The 19,884-nt window shown below is 44.5% G+C and overlaps 1 protein-coding gene across 2 annotated transcripts; it reads left to right on the top strand.

The window, feature by feature from the left end:
• Window positions 1–1,163: 1,163 nt before the first annotated feature.
• GSTA4 (glutathione S-transferase alpha 4) lies at window positions 1,164–17,273 on the top strand. 2 transcript variants are annotated; one of them, XM_060163101.1, is made up of 7 exons: window positions 1,164–1,267; window positions 2,234–2,338; window positions 8,786–8,837; window positions 10,459–10,591; window positions 11,471–11,612; window positions 13,410–13,541; window positions 16,670–17,273. In XM_060163101.1, the coding sequence occupies exons 2-7, from the start codon at window positions 2,249–2,251 to the stop codon at window positions 16,790–16,792; spliced, it is 672 nt and encodes a 223-aa protein (XP_060019084.1). In that variant the 5' UTR covers window positions 1,164–1,267; window positions 2,234–2,248; the 3' UTR covers window positions 16,793–17,273. The 2 variants fall into 2 exon arrangements, with proteins under 2 accessions (XP_060019084.1, XP_060019085.1); XM_060163102.1 differs by lacking the exon at window positions 1,164–1,267 and adding an exon at window positions 1,783–1,996.
• Window positions 17,274–19,884: the final 2,611 nt, after the last annotated feature.

The following is a 19,884-nucleotide window of genomic DNA, read 5'->3' as shown; positions in this document are numbered from 1 at the left end:
ATCAAGACAGAGTTCTGAAGGCCTTTTAGAGGCATATATTTTTAACTTTAAAATTCATGTGAATTTTTCTATACTAACCTTGACGGTTTTAAAATATTTTGAAGTTCTAACTTATCTACCAGCCAAATTACTTTTTTAGCCCCATTGATACCTCTACCCCAAAGCCCCTACTTCCTTCCATCCAAGAAGGTGCTATGTTTAACGTGTGGCTTAAAGCAGTTTTGTCGAAAGTGTACAAAATGAAGGAGAAGCTCAAGACGATTCACTGGGTCAAGGAAGAAAGAAGGAGGGAGAGGAGAAAAAAATATATGTATATATAAATATATATAATATATATTATATAGAAAATATATGTGTATATAATATATATATGAATATATATTTTATATATAAATTATATAATCACACATTTAATAATGAGTTGTTACATAGCTATATATGGAACTTTGCTTACTTTTCAAAAATGAGTTGTGTTACATAGCTATATATAAAACTTCGCTTACTTTTCAAAAATACCTCTTTTGTATGAATTACTTGATCCTTTTTTAAAAACATTGTCACATTGTCAAAAGAAAGGCAGACTGCCACGTGCAGCGCCTCATTTGGATGTGTCTGGAGTCTTGGAAGCTTGACTACCCTACGTTCTCCTACAAATGGACCTTGAGAGCTTGTTTGGAGGTTCTAGCAGGGGAGCGCAGCTACTCGTATACCCTTGACCGAAGAACGGTCCTCCTCTATCGGGGAAGGTCGTCCTCTTCGACCGAGCGCGCAGCTTCGGGAGGGACGCACATGGAGCGGTGAGGGAGGAAGGGGACACCCGCCTAGCCAGCCAGATCAGCCGAATCAACCCTGGCGATCAATGGGGTGACAGATGTCGCAGCCAGATCGCCCTCACATCCGAAACAACACACTAGACCATGCGGTATATAAACCTGAAGAGATTTTTAACTTTTTGCATAGGTCTACTTGTTTGTCTAGTCGGATCTCTAAAAGTCACTTTAAAGTCTTAACCTAACTAACACTTAAATGATCACTTAATCCCTAAAATTGCTAAAATTGGTGCTAAAACGGGCTTAATTTGGGGTTGTTTTCACATTATCCAGCATGCCTTGCAGGTGGGAGGGGCATGCTAAATAGTGCCGTGTCTATTGGTGAAATCCTCCGGAGCCTCGCCCACCGAGAGCGCCTCGGGCGGCCCACGGGTTTCCTGGCTGCAGACCGCTTGCTGGGCGCTTTGTGCAGTTCTGGTCACTCCGAGCGGACCCAGGTCTGTCTCCCTTCTGCCGCCCCCACCTGCCCTTTCCCCTCGTCTTGTTTCTCCTGGCTCCGAGCTTCTCACTCTCTCTCCATCCCGGAACCACCCCGCATTCATCCTATTCCTGTCTTCCTGCCCCGGTCCTTTGCGCCCCCGCCCCCATCTGGGCAGACGGGGGCCCCTGGGCTGGGGTGGGGGTCTTGTTTGGCTCGGTGTGCGTATCATGATTAACCCGCTCTGTGGAGTCGGCAACCCTGGGTGGAAGTCAGGGTCGGATGGTCCCCGGGGCGGGCCGCACGGGCTGAGCGGCCACGCGGAGCGCCGGGAGCCTATCTCGGCCGCCGATCGGTGGCCTGGGCGCACCCGGGTCTGGGGGCCCGTGTCCGGGCGGGGCGGGGGCGTGCAGGATCCGGGGCCGCCACCGCGGGCCTGCCCACCGACGCAAGTCTTGCGGACAGTAGTAATCCTCGGCCTCCCCACCTCCCTGTTGCTGTGAGGCTCAAATCTGACGCGTGTGAAAGTGAATTTTTGCAGAGGTTCCACGGGTGTGTACGTCTCCTCCGCGGCCCTTGGCGTCTGGACTGTAAAGGCCGAATTTGGGAAATCACAGATTTTCAAGGTCAAAGTATATGATGTTCTGATTCTGTGAAGTCCTGTGCTGCTAGTACAGATAGATGTCTTTACAGCAAATGGCCCCAGCTTCCCAAGATCCAGAGTAATAAATCGTAACGATATGAAACGGTATGAAAGCCAAGTGTTTTGTGTTTTTTAAGTTTTAAAATGGTGGTCTGTTTTTGAGTGAGGGCAAACGCAATTAAAAAAACGAAAACAAAATCCCTTCCCTTCCAACCATCACAAAACCCCCCAAACAGTTTTCTGTGCCAAAATCCTGAATATTCATTTAGCGCCTGAGCTCTGGGCTGAGGACTCGAAATTGAGGCTGTTCTTTTGCGAGGAGCTGCTGCGTTTGTTTTTCAGAAAACCTGAAAGGCCATGATGGCTACGAAGCCCAAACTCCACTATCCAAATGGACGAGGCCGCATGGAATCCGTGCGATGGGTTTTAGCTGCCGCTGGAGTCGAGGTACCCTACCTATATGCTGTTTCTGCACAGATTTGTCTTACAACGTTGAGACTTGAGGGAAACGTCAATGGCGGAGCCCTGTCCTCTCCCACTAATATTACAGACCTGCTTCAGTGAGTCAGAAGAGTCCTTCCCCTCAAGACTTTTTCTTTTTATAAATGGAGTGTAGTTGATGAAATTGTATTTAACTTTCAGCTTTAATCATTGGCTTCTGATCTACCACCAGTAAATATTTATTAATGAGGAGAAAAGGAACGAACCTGCAATTTGCCAGTTAACAGCCAGAACTTTTGTGAATATAGAATCTCTAGGTGAATTTCGTATTTATTCCAGTGGCTTCAGACTGGCAGCCTTCCTATCTTGTCTGCATTCCTTCCTGTATGTTTTGGCCCACAGTGGTTTTGGTCTTGTTTTTGTTCTGTTCTTGTAGCTTCTTGTTTATGGAAATTTTCAAATACGAGCAAAGATAGGACATTGCCATGAGATCCATGTACCTGTCACTCAGCTTCAACAACCATCAGCTTTATGCTAATCTTGTTTCACCTATCTCCTCCCCTCTGCTTGCTTTGTTGGGAATATTTTACGTTTCATCTGTGAGTACTTCAGTTTTGCTCTCTAAAAGATGAGCATTTTAAAACATAACCACAATAGCATTATTACACCCAACAAAATTAACAACAGTTCCTTATTATCAGCTAACAATCTGATTGTCTCAAACAGGCCTTGTTTCAGTCTGGATCTAAATCTGGTCCACACATTGCATTTGATTACGTTTCTTTCAGTATTTAAAAAAATCTGTAACATTTCCTCTGCATTTAAAAAAAATAAACTTTGCATTTTGAAATAATTTCAGATTAATAGAAAAGTTCTAAAGATAGTGCAGAGTGTTCCCATGTAACTGTCTCTGTCTCCCTTAATGAAAACATCTTACCTAACCACATCAAAACCAAGAAATTAACATTGGTGCATAACAAACTACAGACTTTATTCAAATCTGATTGGTTTTTCCACTAATGTCCTTTTACTGTTCCAGGATCCAACATTGTATTTAGTCATCATGTTTCCTTCGCTTTCCTCCATCTGTGACAGTTTCTTAGTCTTTCCTTTATTTCACCACCTTGACGGTCTTGAAAAGTATTGGTCAGGTTTTTTGTAGAATCCTCCACATTTTGGGTTTGTCTGATGTTTTTCTCATGATTAGACCGAGTTTGAGGAAAGAAGACCACGGAGTGAAGTGTCCTTCTTATTACATCATATGAGGGGTTACAGGATATCATGAGTCGTCACTGGTGCAGTTAAGCCTGGTCACTTGGCTCCTTCATGCATCAACTAATTTTCCCTCTGTTCTTTGGAAGAGAATCATTAAATTCAGCCCACACTCCCAAGGATGGGAATTAAGCTCTACCTCCTGGTATCTGCATTTAGAATTCTTATGTAAGGAAGATTTGTCCCCCCCCCCATTTATTTATTTATTCCATCATTTGTTTATATCAGCATGAATTTAAGTATATTTATTTTATCCTTTCGATTAAAATTCAATAATACTTTCTTTTGTTGCTCAAATAGTTCCAGCTTTGGCCACTGAGGCTCTTTCAGGTTGGCTCTTGTGTCCTTTCCATGTAGCCCTTTTTACTTTTTCTTTTTCCTTCAACATTTTCTCACTTTCTGACACTCCAAGATGCTCCAGGCTAATCTTGCATTTTCCTTGCCCTAGCCCTAGTACTTCTCCAAAGAGCCCTGGTCCCTTTTATTAGAAAATGGTATTAGCAGCCAAGATCTGGGTGCCAAGTGTCTGCATTTGTTTCTGGTGCCATTTGTGGAAGAAACTGCGTTTAGAATGCCCCTCATTCTGGATTTGGCGGCTTTACTCTCATTTTAACATGTTCTATTCTCTATATTTCCTGTAAACTACTAGTTGGATCCAGAAGTCTGATCAGCTCCAGGCTCCTTTTTTTCTTTCTATCTCTTTTTTTTTTTTTTTCCTGCCAGACTGCGGCAGAGGGGATACTGCGATCATATTTCTCTTGTGCGACATCCGGGGTGCATGACGTCTGCCTGTCTCGTTTTCAGCGTTGCTGAGTTTGATCAGTGTGTTCCTGTGACCTTAGCCTGTTCCACACACTATGAAGTTTCCTCCATCACCCTTTCAAGTGTCGTTTGCAGCCTTGATCATCACCATTGTTAGAGGTTACAAAATGGTGATTTTTCTATTTCTATCATTTCACCTACATTTACTAACTGTGATACTCTTATAAAGAGTAATTGTTCACTGATTACTTAATTACCTCGAAGTACAGTTCAAATAAGAAAAGCAGCATAGATGCTTGATTCTGCCACTTTTATCAGTTTTCAGAATAATGAGTCGTTACCCTAGCAGCCTCCAGAGGTGACAAATGAGGGTTGATGGGTTTGGGGTTTTGTTTCTTATGGTTGGTTTGGTTTGGTTTTGGTTTCCTTACCTATCGTTATGACTTACCACACAGTGTTTTTACAGTTTTCTAAATTAATCGATATCATTTTTATATACAAATTCTGATTTCTGACTTCTCTTGAGAAGTTGGAAGATCTGATGATCCTGGGGCCTCATTTCCATAGGGCAGCAGCTGCTGCTTCTGAGTAGGGACGGTCCCTAGAGATGGACCTTTCTAGCCTGCACAGTCCCCATCATTCCCTATTGTCTCAGGACATATTTTCTAATTGTGTTAAGAGGAAAGCGGAACAATTCTTGATCCTTTGATCACCTGTCACCTGTCTAACCCCTGTATGCTTCTGAGTTTGCAATTATTTAATAGGTTTTGAAGAGGGTGGCTTATATGTGTATGTACTGGAATCCCTTGTCAAAGCTCCTCTTCCCTAGCTTCATTCTGCCCCTCCTACTCTGCTGTGAGTCAGCATTCTTGGCTACAGTCATAGAAACCCAACCCTAAGTAAGAAAAACAAAAAGGAACATGGGTCATGTGATCTACCTACCCTCAACCAGGCAGGCAGGTGGGGTACAGTAATTAGCCCAGCGTGGGTCTCAAGCCCACTCCTCTGACCAGGGTGGAGGGAGCTAGACTGGCCTCCTTCACGAGGGCTGACCACGTGGTTTGCAGGAACAATTCCCAAAAGGTGGTACCAGGGGTCCCTCTCCTTTCTGTGCCCAGTGACATTTTCAGCTACATTTGTGCTCATACAGATCTGAAACAGGAGGGCCAGGCTGGCAGCCGCTGGGTGAGTCCATGATTCCCAGGGTCACGATGTCGGTTAGAAGCTGATGTGTAAAGCACACGCATCCCAGTAACTAGGTACCTCGCACCTGCCGAGAGACAGCCTGGCCTAATTCAGGGAGCCGGCGTCTTCCATTTCACGCGCGGTTCGAGTCCTCAGACCTTGCCCTGTGCCGGGTGCTGCTTCTCGGCTGCTTGGAGCTTCATGTGCCCAAAGACCACCACCCCCCCCGAACCTGGTCAGATCCTCCTTGTGGAGAGGGGGATGAACAGTAAAAGAGAAGATGTGAAGGCCACAAGCTCCTCATTCAGGACTTCTAGGCAGTTCACTTAGAAGAAGGGGGCGTGCGAAGAGGGAGCGCGTGGTGTGGACGCGGGCGCTTCTCCAGGGATCCCAGCGGGAACGGCACCCCATCAGGGCACAGAGACGGCTGATGGCGCAGATGGAAGCCACACGCTGTCTGTCCTTACAGCCCGGAGCAGCAGCCAGACAGTCGCCAGCTCCTCCAAGCTCTGCCTGGGGACTTTTTCCCTTCCTCCCTCTCCTACCCTCTAATCTCCTGTTCCGGTGCTAGATTCTTCTTACAGACCAAGTTTTATAAAGTTTGACTGAAGAGAGCTTCTCTAATGAGAGAGAGCATGCATTTTGCTACGTGTTCCCAGAAGTCAAAAACCAGAATCGGAACAATTTGGAAGGAATTAAAAGAAAAGTTTTTTTAAATTAAAGTATAGTTGATTTCGGGTGTACAGCAAAGTGATCCAGTTATATATATCTTGCACATTATTTTCCATTATAGCTTATAACAAGATATTGAATATAGTTCCCTGTGCTGTACAGTAGGTCCTTTTGTTGATCTATTTTATATATAGTAGTGTGTATCTGTTAATCCCAAACTCCTAATTTATCCCTCCCCCAGCCCCTTTCCCCCCTGGTAGCCATAAGTTTGTTTTCTATGTGTATGAGTCCGTTTCTGTTTTGTAAATAAGTTCATTTGTGTCATTTTTTTTTAGATTCCACATATAAGTGATATCATATGATATTTGTCTTTCTCTGTCTGACTTACTTTGCTTAGTATGTTAATCTCTAGGTCCATCCATGTTGCTTGGAAGGACTCGTTTTTTTAAAATGTACATTTCTGGTCTCTCCCAACTACTGGATGTGAATCTCTGAGGGATGAGCCTAGAGACACACACACAGGCTTTCCCATGTGCTTTATAAATGATTGTGGTCATAAAAGTGTGAGAGCCGTGGTGCAGAGGGAACACCACCAACATCACACCTGACCAGCTGGGCATTTGGACAAATGCCCAGAACATTCTTGCCCTGAAGTTACTGCTTCCTGGGCCACAGATGGAGTGCTTCTAGGGGCACTGAGGCCCCCTTCTCACACGGGAGGACCCTGGGAGTAGGAGAAGCCATGCCTACACATCCTGATGCCCGTTGAGGCGGAAGAGAGAATGGCCATGTCTATGCTGTCAGCTCTGCCCCTCCTGGGATGATGGGGCAGCGCAGGGAGAGATGCTGGTGGGGAACCATCTGGGGACTCAGTGGGCATGTGAAGGGCATCAGTACATTAGCACGAGTTTTATCTATCACAAGAAAAGAAACTTTTCAGTGTTTTTCCCCGCCCCACCCAGCCTTTTAGTTTGAAAACTTGAAAACCTACAGAAAAGTTGTAATAGTACAATGGACACCTTCTAACTAAATTGACCAGTTGTTAACATTTTGCCATGTTTGCTTCCTTCCCTCTTCTCTCTCTGCTTTATTTATTCTTAATCACCTGAAAGTAAGTTACAGACATCAGCATGTATCTCCCTGTTAAGAAAGAAAGAAATAATTGTCCTAATAACTGCAATATCATTGTCACAACTAAGAAAGTTAACACTAACTTTACAACATCTAATATACAATTCATATTCAGAAGTTCACTCTCGTCCCCCAAAAGTCTATGTAACTGTTATTTAACTATTTAGCAGTTATAACTGCCCCTCCCCCATCCAGGATCTGATCAAGATTCAGATATTTGGTGGTTATTTCTCTAGTCTCTTTCCATCTATCAATAGAACAGAGCCTGCATTTTGTTCGTTTCTTCCCTACCCTTCACTTAACAGAAAAGGAATGTGTGAAGGAGGAATTGACTCTCTTGCATGAATTTCTGCCAACAGACGTAAGGGATCAGTTATGTGACTTGGAGGCCAAATGACATAAAGAATTATCAGAAGAGGGCTACCTGGCTAAAGTCGATTCCCTTTTAAATAAAGGTTTGCCCTTGAGAGCAGAATTCATGCTATTGGTCGGGAAGAGGATAGATGGCTAGGAAATGGGAGCCAGACAAGTGGTGAGGACCACAGAGTGGGAACAGCAGAGGCAGAAAGTTCCCCAGACCAGTTTCCAAACCTTGCACATCCTGGAGGAGCTTAGAAACAAAACAGGCCATTTATGTTACAGAGTGTCCCACATCCTGGATATGCCCCATTTTCACCTTGCAGTTTGATCCAAGTGAAATCGGTTGGCGAGCTCTTTCTGCAGTGGTGCAGTGTCCTCACTGTGTCACAGCAGGGAGCACATGATGTCTCAGGATGTCCCCCAGTGGGGAGCTGAGTTTGACCACTTGGTTAGCTGGATGGTGGGATCTCCAGATCTGCAGAGGTGTTTTTTCTTTGTCATAATAAGGAACTTGTGGGGTGACACTTTGAGATTGTGTGAATATTCTATGCCCCATGACCCAATGATTTCAGCATCCATTATGATCCTTATCAGAATCAATTACTACATTATAGGGTGAAAATTGGTGATTTTCTAATTTTATCATTAATTAGGAATAATTCTACATTAATTAGTGCTAATTCTGTAAAAGAGAGCTTTTCTTCTCCCTTTTTTTTTTTAAGAATCATCATTTATGGACACAGGGATTTTTTTGTTGTGTTCTAATCCATAACTGATATCACTCTTTTCGATATTTAAATTGTCCCAGATGTGGCTAGAGAATCCCTCGGGTAGGGTCCTGCATGCCTTTGCTTTTGACATACCCGTTAGTCTTTGAGTACGTCCTCACTTTCTGACATAACAGAGTCAACCTTTGCTTCTGGGAGTCCAGTGATATTTAGAAACAAGATGTGGGTACTGAGTATGCTCTTTCTCTCTGCTTCTGAGGCAGTTTAACTTGGTATTTTCAGTCCTGAACCTGGAATGACATTTCGCTTCTTTTTTTTGGGGGGGGTGTCTTTTTGAATTTAGTTTGATGAAGACTTTTTAGAAACAAAAGAACAGTTGCAGAAGTTGCAGGATGGTGAGTATCAAAATGTATTACTGTCGGTAATGCTGATTTTCTTTTCTAAGAACCCATATTTACGTGGAAGGGCAAAGATACTGCTGCACTAAGAATCCAGACTAGTATCCTAAAACCAGACAAGCAAGAGGAAACAGTAGCCGAAATTGCCAGGAAGTCTCTTCGTATTCAGTAGTTCTATACAAGCTGGCGAAAGGGAAGGAGCCAGTTCCTCCCTCTTTCCCAGTGGGCAGCCCTTCTCCATCTCTCTCTCCTCCCCTGCCCTCCTGTACCTTTCCCCCCCTTTCTTCCTCTCCCTCATCCCCTCCCTCCTCATTTTCCACCTCCTCTTAATTACCTGAGGCATCTGCACCTGCTTGAAGTACTCAGGTAAAAGTCACCATTTACACTGGGCTGCTTTCTGAAATAAGTACAAACAGGTGTGACATCAGTGAAAGGCCCCCTTTTAACTCCTGGTCACACCTCCCCCTCCACACCCAGGCCCCTGTAAGCATCCTCCCTCCCGGCCATCAGCAGGATCCTGAGGCCCAACTCAAGGCTCCTCGAAGAGGGACCAGCTCTGCAGGTCTGTGATGCCCCCGTCATGAGTGACACTGCCTGGCGTCACTAGGCCTGTGCTGAGTACATATCTCCCCTCGACCCGCATGCGCCCCCAAGCCTTGAGCCCCCCCAGGGCTGGGCCGTGTGCTATACTTACAACTCTCCCCGACGTTTGGTGTGGGGAAAGTGTTTGAGACAGGCTTCTTGAAGAAAGCAGTGGGTTACTTTTTGACCAGTGACAGCGTACTCGGTGGTAGGTGGACTGTGGTAGTGGACGCCTGTACGTGAGTATCAGCTGGTGACTTGGGTTTCATGATCGGATTGTCAAAGCAGTGCAGTCATAGAACATTCTAGAGCGATGGGAATGTTCTGTTCTACAATGGCCAGCACAGGAGCCACCAGCCACATGTGGCTTTTGAGCACTTGTAATGTGTCCAGGGCGACTAACAAAGTGAGTTTTAAATTTTTCAAAAGTTTGATTAATTTAGAGTTCCCTGGTGGCCTAGTGGTTAGGATTCTGGGCTTTCACCGTTGTGGGCCCAGGTTCAATCCCTGGTCGGGGAACTAAGATCCTGTAAGCTGTGCATTGCAGCCACACACCAAAAAATTGATTAACTTAAATTTAGGTTTAACTATACACACGCTGCTTACTGGCTACTGTATTGGCCAGCGCACCTCTAAAACAACGTCTTCACTACGTCTCCCCTACCCTTTGTCACTGGAGCTAGGTGTTTTTCCTGGGGTGAAAGTCAAAAGGGAAGATTTGGATCAATGCTAGTTTTCAGGCTTGTTTTTTTTTTTTATTTTTTTTACATCTTTATTGGGGTATAATTGCTTTACAATGGTGTGTTAGTTTCTGCTTTATAACAAAGTGAATCAGTCATACATAAACATATGTTCCCATATGTCTTCCCTGTTGCGTCTCCCCAGGCTTGTTTTATGGCTAAATCTGCACCGCTGAATGAAGTTGGGGAGCTTTACACTAAGGCTGTGATCCCACTGTCCCTTTTCATTCAGCAGAGCATGTTTTGATGGGGGTGCAGGAAAGAGATCACTTCTAACTCTGGGCTTCTGTTCCCAGGTAACCACCTGCTGTTCCAACAAGTGCCAATGGTTGAAATTGATGGGATGAAGCTAGTGCAGACCCGGAGCATCCTCCACTATATAGCAGACAAGCACCATCTCTTCGGCAAAGATCTCAAGGAGAGAACCCTGTACTGTGGCCCCTCTGGCGTGTTCTCACTTGTCCACTTACCGATGCTTAACCGATTAGTCGTCCTCTACAGCACACCCGTCCACTTCATGTCCTGTATCGTTAGTGGGAACAGGGAACAAAGCCCCAGAAAGGTCAAGACCAGTTAGAAAATCAGTACAGAGAGTCTGAGTAAAATGAGAGAAAGGAATTGAGTTCAGATATTAGAGCCTGTGTCTGGGGTGTGGTGTAGGTTTCGACATGTTTAAATGCTTTGATAGGTTTTTTTTTTACCTTTCTTGCAAATGTATTATCGCTGAGTATTAGGAATAGAAAGCTGCTGTGACATTCAAGGCCCAGGATACTGTGCACTGGATGATAATTTGAACTCAGAGCCTGGTCCCTGTACCTCCTGGATCATGACCCAGGGCAAAGCGTTACGCTCCAGTGTCCTGATGAGTTTCCAGTATGGTGGGGATGATAACAGCATATTCCTCATAATGCCATAGGATTCAGTGAAATATCGGATAGAGAGTGTTTAGCACCGTGCCTGGTACACACCAAGCATCCTATAAATAATACCCACTATTTTTACAAATGTGAAGCTCCACCCGCCCCAAGCCCGGGTGCTGGAGTGAGGGCGGCAGAGTAGGGGCCAGGAGAGAGGACATTCGTGCCTCTTGTGCTTTGAGATGCGTGACAGGTTTTTCTGAAAGATTTTTCTGAATCGCAGCTAGAATTGACTTTGCATCTTGGCTCTAAAGGGACAGGTGGAGATGAATGCTTCTTGGTGCTTAAGTTGCCAGAGCCTTAAGAGAAAAACACTCTAGATGCTTAGTTGTGGAAGCCAATGAGTTCAAAGAGAGGGGTGACTGAGAAAACGCTCTTTTGTGTTTTGAAGGATTGACATGTATGTGGAGGGGACCCTGGATCTTCTGGAACTGATTATCATGCATCCTTTCCTCAAACCAGACGATCAGCAAAAGGAAGTGGTGAACATGGCCCAGAAGGCTATAATCAGATACTTTCCTGTGTTCGAAAAGGTAGGTGGCAGTGAAGCCTGTGAACACGGTATCACCAGACCACAAACACCCCTTTCTACTCAGGCGGAGTAAAGCTGAGCCCTGCTAGACCAACCTCCTGGACTCCTGAGGGCTCACAGGTGCCATCGGCACAAAGCCAGGATGTCTCCCAGACTCTTCCAGAGTCTTCCATGTTTTCTGGGAAAAAGATGGGCTCACCCATGTGTGCAATGTCATTGCTTACATTAGCCAGGTGCCACCTTGTGCATGATACAGAAGAGAAGAAACCACCTACTTCATTCATTCTTTCATCATCCTACCTGATAGTTTGGTATAAAGAGAAGAACCATTGCTGTTCTATTTCTCTTCCCTGTGCTCTTTTTGTTTTCTCTTTTGTTATTTTTGTCTCATTACCGTATCTGTTTTTCTGAGCTTCAAACTCCTCCTCTCTTTTCCTCAACTCAGAGGGACTATTTTAAATGCTTTAGTTAAAAACCAAGAGAATGTGAAAATCTGGAATTGGCAGACTTCCTCTGGCCATTGATGTAGAATTAGATGTAAGAAGGAGGAGAGATATTTTTTGAGTGTTTCTGTCCTTGGTTTCGTAGCCTCTTTTTTTTGTTTAGTTTTTTTCTTTTTTTTTTTTTTTTTTTGCGGTTCGCGGGTCTCTCACTGTTGTGGCCTCTCCCGTTGCATAGCAACAGGCTCCGGACGCGCAGGCTCAGCGGCCATGGCTCACGGGCCCAGCCGCTCCGCGGCATATGGGATCTTCCCGGACCGGGGCACGAACCCGTGTCCCCTGCATCGGCAGGCCGACTCTCAACCACTGTGCCACCAGGGAAGCCTGGTTTCGTGGCATCTTGCCCATAGGCAGTTTGTGAATGTAAAATACGATGATGCAGAAATGTGCTGGGACGAGGGAGGAACAGGTGCCTTGAGAAGGGTCACTGCCAGTTCCTCTGTCCCTGTGGCCCAGACTGTGTCAGGGCTCCACCGAACATATGAGCTAAATAATTGTCACCTTCTTTTTACCCGTAATGAAATAGAATCACAGAGAGACTGGGTGACATGCCTAAGTCAGGAGCCAGGACTGCAACTCTGGACTCTTCATCCTCTCCCTGTCTGGCTCCAGTAACTCTGTTTGATTTGGAGTCATATTAGGGTCCTTGTCACACACACGTAAACACACACTCATGGGCATCCGCAAAGGGCATCTTCCCTGTTCTACCACTGTCCCTTGCCCCTTCCCGATCACCGTCTGTGCCTATGAATCTCTGCACCTGTGTTACTCTCAAAATGGGAGTCAGGATGAACTCTCATTCTTTCAATGTTCCCTGTCTTAGAAGATGAAAGGAAGCCTGCTTTTTTACTGTCATGTCTAGTTTATGACTGTGAGTCCTGACACACAGAAACACAGAACTGGCAAATGAGATCAGACTCCTTGGACAGGACCAGTGGCTTACGTCTTACATCACTTCCCCTGAATGCATCAGGGCTAATTCTTTTCTGTAGATACATTTATGGAATAGAGGTATCCTTTTAAAGCCCTGGATGCTAAATCTAGAATTAATAGTTCCTTCCCTTTTTTAGGGTTTCGTTCTGATGTAAAGCAGATACTTAAGGATGCTTTCATTTCTACACCTTTTTTGCTCTCTCCCTCTCATATGGGGAACTTCTTCTTAGTTGATGTTATTCGTAAAAGGATAAAAGGACAAGGTTGTAGTTTCAGCCCTTCTCAGATACTGCACTGATTCCACAGCTTCATCATTTTCTCCATCTCAAGTATTATAACCAATGTAAAATGTTTATACCCTGCAGGTTTTACGGGGTCATGGACAAAGGTTTCTTGTTGGTAATCAGCTGAGCCTTGCAGACATAATTCTACTCCAGACCATTTTGGCTCTAGAAGAGAAAATTCCTAATATCCTGTCTGCCTTTCCTCACCTCCAGGTACATAAAACAACGTTTGAGAAGATTGGCCCAGAACTCTTAGGCCTTCCTTCGATATCTGTTGTTTGGTAGGCTGTGTATGTGTGTGTGTGCACATGTGTGTGTGTAATTCTTTTAGGTTCTAGTTAGTAAAATGAAATGAAGGTGCAGACTTGAAATTGGTTTTCTGGTTCCCAGACCCTTAGAGCTGAAAGATCGTTTACGTGTGAAAGAAGTTGTCCCTCGGTATTGTTGCATGACTACACTCTTGCAACAAACTCCGTACACAGTTTGCCAGTAGGGACCTGCTGTAGACGTAGTTGTAGGGACCAGGGGCTGCTCATCTGCTTGTGCTGTATGTGCTGACGGGAGGACCCGAGAGTCACCGTCAAAAACAGCCTCGTCATCAGGGTGTGGCTCCCTTTCTCAGAAATAACATGGTCTCAAATTGGAAATTTTGGAGTCTGAATTCTGAGAGCTAATAAGAGGCACCCTAAACATCACCCCAGAGGATTCTTACCTTTCTTCTTCCTCAGATTCCAAGGACAGACTTTTGTGCGTGACTCAGTTTATGTTTCGGTGTTATTCTTGCAGGATCGATCATAGAATTTAGAAGCAGAAAAGGGCTTTAAAAAGCAAGTTTCATCCAATGCCTTCAATATATTGAATACATATGAAGAAATAGAGACCCAGGGTAAAGACGTCAGCAGCCTGATGGCCTCGTTAATGGGTATCTCAACTTTGTCTAGAATCTTAGCCTTTTATCTCCAAATGCAATGGGCTTTCTTCTGTGCTGGTGGGTTGGCCCCTTGGGCCAAATCAGGCCTGCCACATGTTTTTGTATCACTCTTGAGCTAAGAGTGGTTTTTACATTTTTAAATGGTTGAAAAACTATCAAAAGAATAGTGATACTTCCTGACACATGAAATTATGTGAAGTTCGAATTTCAGTGTCCGTAAATACATTTCATTGGCACAAAGCCAGGCCCATTCACTTATGCGTTGTCTAAGGCTGCTTCTGTGCTACCACAGCAGAGGTGAGTCGTTCTGATACAGACCATATGGCCTGCAAAGCCTAGAATATTTACTAACTGGTCCTTTATAGAGAAAGGTTGCCAACCCCCTATAAATACCAGATGGACACATCTTTGACCAAGTTATCAAAAGCCAAGAGAGACACACGCTAAATCTCCAAAGAGTAGTAACACATATACTTTAAAAAAATTTTTTTCCCAAGTGTAGTGAACATCATTTGGACTTACTAATGAGGACAGCAACCACCGGTTAAATACATAGACCCAGAAAATGAGAACAGAAATCTTCAACAAGGCAAATAGCCATTATATAGTTTAGCTCTCTGTTCCTTTCTTCCTGCAGGCACAGAGATGGGCTTCTTTTTTTTTTTTTTTTTTTTTTTTTTTGCGGTACGCGGGCCTCTCACTGCTGTGGCCTCTCCCATTGCGGAGCACAGGCTCCGGACGCACAGGCTCAGCGGCCATGGCTCACGGGCCCAGCCGTTCCGCGGCATGTGGGATCCTCCCGGACCGGGGCACGAACCTGTGTGCCCTGAATCAGCAGGCGGACTCTCAACCACTGCGCCACCAGGGAAGCCTGAGATGGGCATTTTAAAGTTTGACTTTAATACCAATAGATCCCTGAAATGGCCCAAGGACCTGTGGATATTTTCCATCCATGATGCTAACAATTTGTTTTTAAATCCCAGGTACTTCTGTGTAAACAAACTTAATACCTGAACAGGTCAAGTATCAATATTAAAGGACTTCAAAATCTAACACCAGATCTGATTAAATTAAAGGGTCACTCTTGCATTGATTAAAGGGGGAAAAAAAAGTCAAAAGTCACAAAATTTTTATTATACATAACATGTGTAAGCCCCAGGTAAATCTTGAAACGATAAATCCTTTGGAAAAAGCTTCTAATTATTGGTAATAACACAAATAATACAAATACCGTAATACAAATAGTTCAAATAAGTAATAAGAAGAGAAGATTGTCATATTTACATAGAATTAATTGACATAATTATTAGAGTTTTTGTTAATATGAGTGATATATGTATGAATGTTCGTATGCCTGCTTAATTAAGGCTGTGCTTTGTACATAGTAGACATTTAATAAATTGTAGCTTTTTAAATAAATGACCTCTTTATTTTGAAAGATTTTGTTAGAATACTTATATATGACGGATATACAGTTCTTTGTATAGTTCAGAATTTTCACCAGATCAAATGGATTTTTATTCTTAATTACTGAAAATTGGTAAGATTTGACTCTATGAATGAAAAATAAGATTTTTTTTTTCTTCCATTACAGTTAACGTGAATATCTGGTATCTGATAACTGAACCCTAGGCTACAAAAAAATGCAACTGGCCATCTTTCACACATAGCCAGAAAGAGGATTCATTTGTTAATAGGAGTAAAACTGTCAAGGCAGCTGAATCTTAAAATGTAACTTGCACTATCTGATGAATTTTTAAAACAATTTTTTTAAGTGACTTTTATTTAAATGCATTTTTTCTGAGATCAATACATTTGAGGTACTTCCTGTGTCTTTTTCGTCCTTCCTATTTTCATTTAAGCAAGTATACTCCTATCCTAAGTATCTTTTTTATTTTTCTGTCTCTGAAAAGAGTTCACATCTTGGTATGAACTGTGAGATTTGTATAGAGCCTGGCCTAGATTCCAGCCACTGTTGGCAGAGATTATAAATGATCATACCAAGAGATCAGACCCTAAACAGGTGCTGGATGACAGTTCTATTTGGATCTCTATAGCAAATATTTATTGAATGTATTCTGATGGACCATTTTGGGGTATTTTTTGTTTACTTTTTTATTGAAGCATAGTTGATTTACAGTGTTGTGTTAATTTCTGCTGTACAGCAAAATGACTCAGTTATACACATATCTATTACATTCTTTTTGATATTCTTTTCTATTGTGGTTTATCCCAGGATATTGAATATAGTTCCCTGTGCTGTACGGTAGGAACTTGTTGTTTATCCATTCTATATGTAATAGTTTGCATCTACTAACCCCAAACTGATGGGCCATTTTGCACCGCCCTATTTTCGTAGAAATGAATACCTTTGCTTTTAGCCTTGAACTTTTGCATTTTCCCTTTGCAGGAGTTCACAGTGAAAATAAGTAATATCCCTACAATTAAGAAATTCCTTGAACCTGGCAGCAAGAGGAAGCCTCCCCCAGATGACATCTACGTGAGAACCGTGTACAACATCTTCATGCCGTAGGACAGCAGCACGGCCATGAGTGAGCGCTGTCCCCCAGAAATCGCTGTGTCCACAGTTGTGTCTTAATTGAAGCCAGGCTGCCGTGATCCAGCTCTGTCGTGGTGCTGTGTATATTGTTCCTAAGTTGGTCTTTCATGTCAAGGAGATCTCTTTTAGAAACATCAACCTTTTTTGTCCAGTGAGTGATTGTTACGGGACCTCTTCTGAACACCTTTTCGGAGGGGCTGGCATTTAAGTTAGATCTGCTCTGTCTACTCATTTCCTGGTAACAAGGATGGGTAGGACTTCATGTTGTCCCCTGAGCTTCTTTTCTCCTCTCCTTATCCCATTCTCAACCCCCTCCAGTCTCTTCCTGTTTTCAGTGTCTAATAACAATGGAATTCACTAGATAGTAACTCTCCTCTGAGCTATAATAATAATAGATCCATGGTAGTAATGAATGCCATTGATATTTGCCAAAATAAAGGATTTACAATTCATTGCCCTGCTGCTAGAATTTTTAAATTAAATCGTTTGGAATACATTCACATGGTTCAAATATCAAAAAAGTATAAAAGGCTATACAGTTGGAAGTGTTCTTTTCAGCCCTGTCCCCCCAGTTTTCTTTGGTTCTGCTCCCTACAGGAAAACATCATCATCATTTGTATAATCCTTCCAGTTATATTTGACACAAGTATAAGAAAATATAAATATATTTAACTTTTGTCCTCTTACTACCCAAATGGTTATTTGGAGGCTTCTAATTTTTTGCATTTCAGAACTAAAAGTATGGCTTATTAATACTGCTTTAAACATGTGTTGACTTACATCTCAGATATTAATTGAGCACCTGTTATGTGCCAAGCATGGTGCCAGGAGACAAAACCTTAGATCAGAGGCCTAGATCAGAATATTTTGCTTTAGAAAAAATTCACCACGCAGTAGGCAAGATAGATGTGTCAACAGCAGAAGTAATTTTAGAAAAGAAAGAATTGCCGCTTTAAGAGTGTCTAATAATTAGGAATTTAAAAACGGGAAAAAGGCAAGTGTTTGATCCGCGTCTCATAAAGTGGACACACTCATTCCTTACTACAGGAGGGATTTTTGCCCAGATGTGAAAAACAGACAGTTGCGAGGTGATCCTTAATGCCTGTCCCAGTCAATGCAAGCCCCTCAGGGTTTTATTAGAGGAAAATGCAACGCAGACGTGAAGATTGTCTTCACATTTTCACAATGCAAGCATTCTGTCGTCACTCTAATATTTAGAACTACTAAAGGAGCAGAGGCAGGGCAGCAGGTGCACCACTGGACGGGCCCGAGGAGCACTGGTGGTCCCGGCTGATGTTTCCGCCAGCCTCCTGGGAGCAAGAGAACAAAAAGAAGAAAATGGGGATGGGGATGCAGTAAAGAGTCTCACCTTCCCCAGAGACAGGTCTGGCCTTGGCTTCTGGGAGGTGATCTCTAAGCCTTGGAACCTCTCCTACCATTTTGGTGGGATTTTACTATCCAGAGACACGCCCGATAGGAGTATCTCTGTTTGCCGGGGGCCCTGGGCCAGCCAGATAACAACTATATGATTTCGGGTGTAGGCTTTGAGCCGCACCAACAATATGATGTTGGGCAGGGGCTCCGGGTCATGTGGGGTCAGCTCCACTCTGGAGGGGCTGGAGACAGATCAGCCACGTGGGCGGTCAGTCATGCCCACACGATGGCGCTCCTGTAAACTTCTGCACTCAGACGCGGGTGGGCTTCCCCAGTGACAGAATTCTGTTGTCACACATGCTTGTCAGGAGGAGTTAGCGCTGTCCATGACTCTGCAGAATGAAGACCTCTGAGCGCTCCAAGCCTGGAACATTCCTGGACTCTGCCCTGTGCATCTCTTCCCTGGGCCGATTTCTATCTGTATCCTCTCCGTGTAATAAACCGAAGCTGTGAGTAGGACCGTTTTCTGTGAGTTCTGCGAGTACTTCCAGCAGATTACCAGACCTGAGGGTGTTTGGGGGACACTCCCTGAACCTGCAGTTGGTTTCTGAGCGAGGGCGGGCTTTTGGATTACTCCTTCCAACTCTTCAGGGAGGGGAAATGCTTTACACTCATTTGGAGATTAATTTACACGTGGGAACCAGACATTGACTTGATTACACCGAGGGGTCTCTATCATTGAGTTTTATGGGACGGCAGGAAATTTGAGCTAAGACCGTTTGGGCGGGATTTTGCTACCCAGGGACACTGCCTGATACTATTACTCAAGGGCCTGCTGTGTAGACTGTAAGCCGTAGTGCAAACAGTGCTTTGGGAGTTTTAATTCTCTTAGACACAAGAGGGCCCTCAAGGCTGGCTCTTTGAGAAAACAACCAGGGAGGAAGTTGGCTTCTGCACTGAATTGGAGGATTAGAGAAAATAAATAGGACAGGCCAAGCTGCTTCCTCTGAAGACAGGTTCCCACGTCTTTCTGCTCACGGTCACGTGACCTTAAATTGCGCAGTTCACTTCCCACGTTGGAAACAATCTCCCCTTCCCCATCCTGCACAGGTGGAGTCCCCCAGCTTTTGGGTCCAGACCCTTTAGTCTCAACACCCTCCACCCTCCCATCTTCACGAGCCACCGGACTCCAGTGAAAGAGCAGGCGGTCAGGCAGCGGATGGTTGTCCTCAAAGACGTCAGTGTGTTGAGCGTTCAGGAATGAACTAGGCAGGGCCCGTGAGGCCGGGAGCCGGAGCAGAGGGCACCCACGAGGCTCACCGGCTAGACACCACAGCAGCTGAGCCAACGGGGTAGAAGTGCACGCCTTCGTGGGTCCTCCAGTGTCTGCGACAAAAGGGGGAGCTGGACGGGTGTGGGTCTCTGGTGTCTGACAGAGGAGGACCTGCAGCGCCTAATGAGCCTGGGACCCAGCCTAAGCCACTCAGAGGGGCTTTGGCGGACTGGGTGCCCGAGGGAACGCCTGACGCTCTGGACCAGGTGCCTGGGGGGCGGGGCGATGCATGGAGGTGCCAGGCTCCTGGGGACGGGTCAGCAGAAGGTGAATTCTAGGGGGCAGTGTCTGCGGCAAACAGCCGCCAGCCCCAGCTCTCATACCTGCTCCTGTTCCCTCTTTCCAGAAGATTCCATGG

Source organism: Lagenorhynchus albirostris, chromosome 10, assembly GCF_949774975.1.
Source record: "Lagenorhynchus albirostris chromosome 10, mLagAlb1.1, whole genome shotgun sequence".
Taxonomy (NCBI): domain Eukaryota; kingdom Metazoa; phylum Chordata; class Mammalia; order Artiodactyla; family Delphinidae; genus Lagenorhynchus; species Lagenorhynchus albirostris.
This window is presented reverse-complemented; position numbering and strand designations above follow the sequence as displayed.

What these genes read in the sequence shown, in the direction of transcription:
- GSTA4 (XM_060163101.1), top strand. Translation starts at nt 2,249, where the DNA reads ATGATGGCTACGAAGCCCAAACTCCACTATCCAAATGGACGAGGCCGC. An exon ending in TAGCTGCCGCTGGAGTCGAG is followed by an intron (nt 2,339 to 8,785) that starts GTACCCTACCTA and finishes TTTTGAATTTAG; the next exon opens with TTTGATGAAGACTTTTTAGA. An exon ending in ACTTTCCTGTGTTCGAAAAG is followed by an intron (nt 11,613 to 13,409) that starts GTAGGTGGCAGT and finishes TATACCCTGCAG; the next exon opens with GTTTTACGGGGTCATGGACA.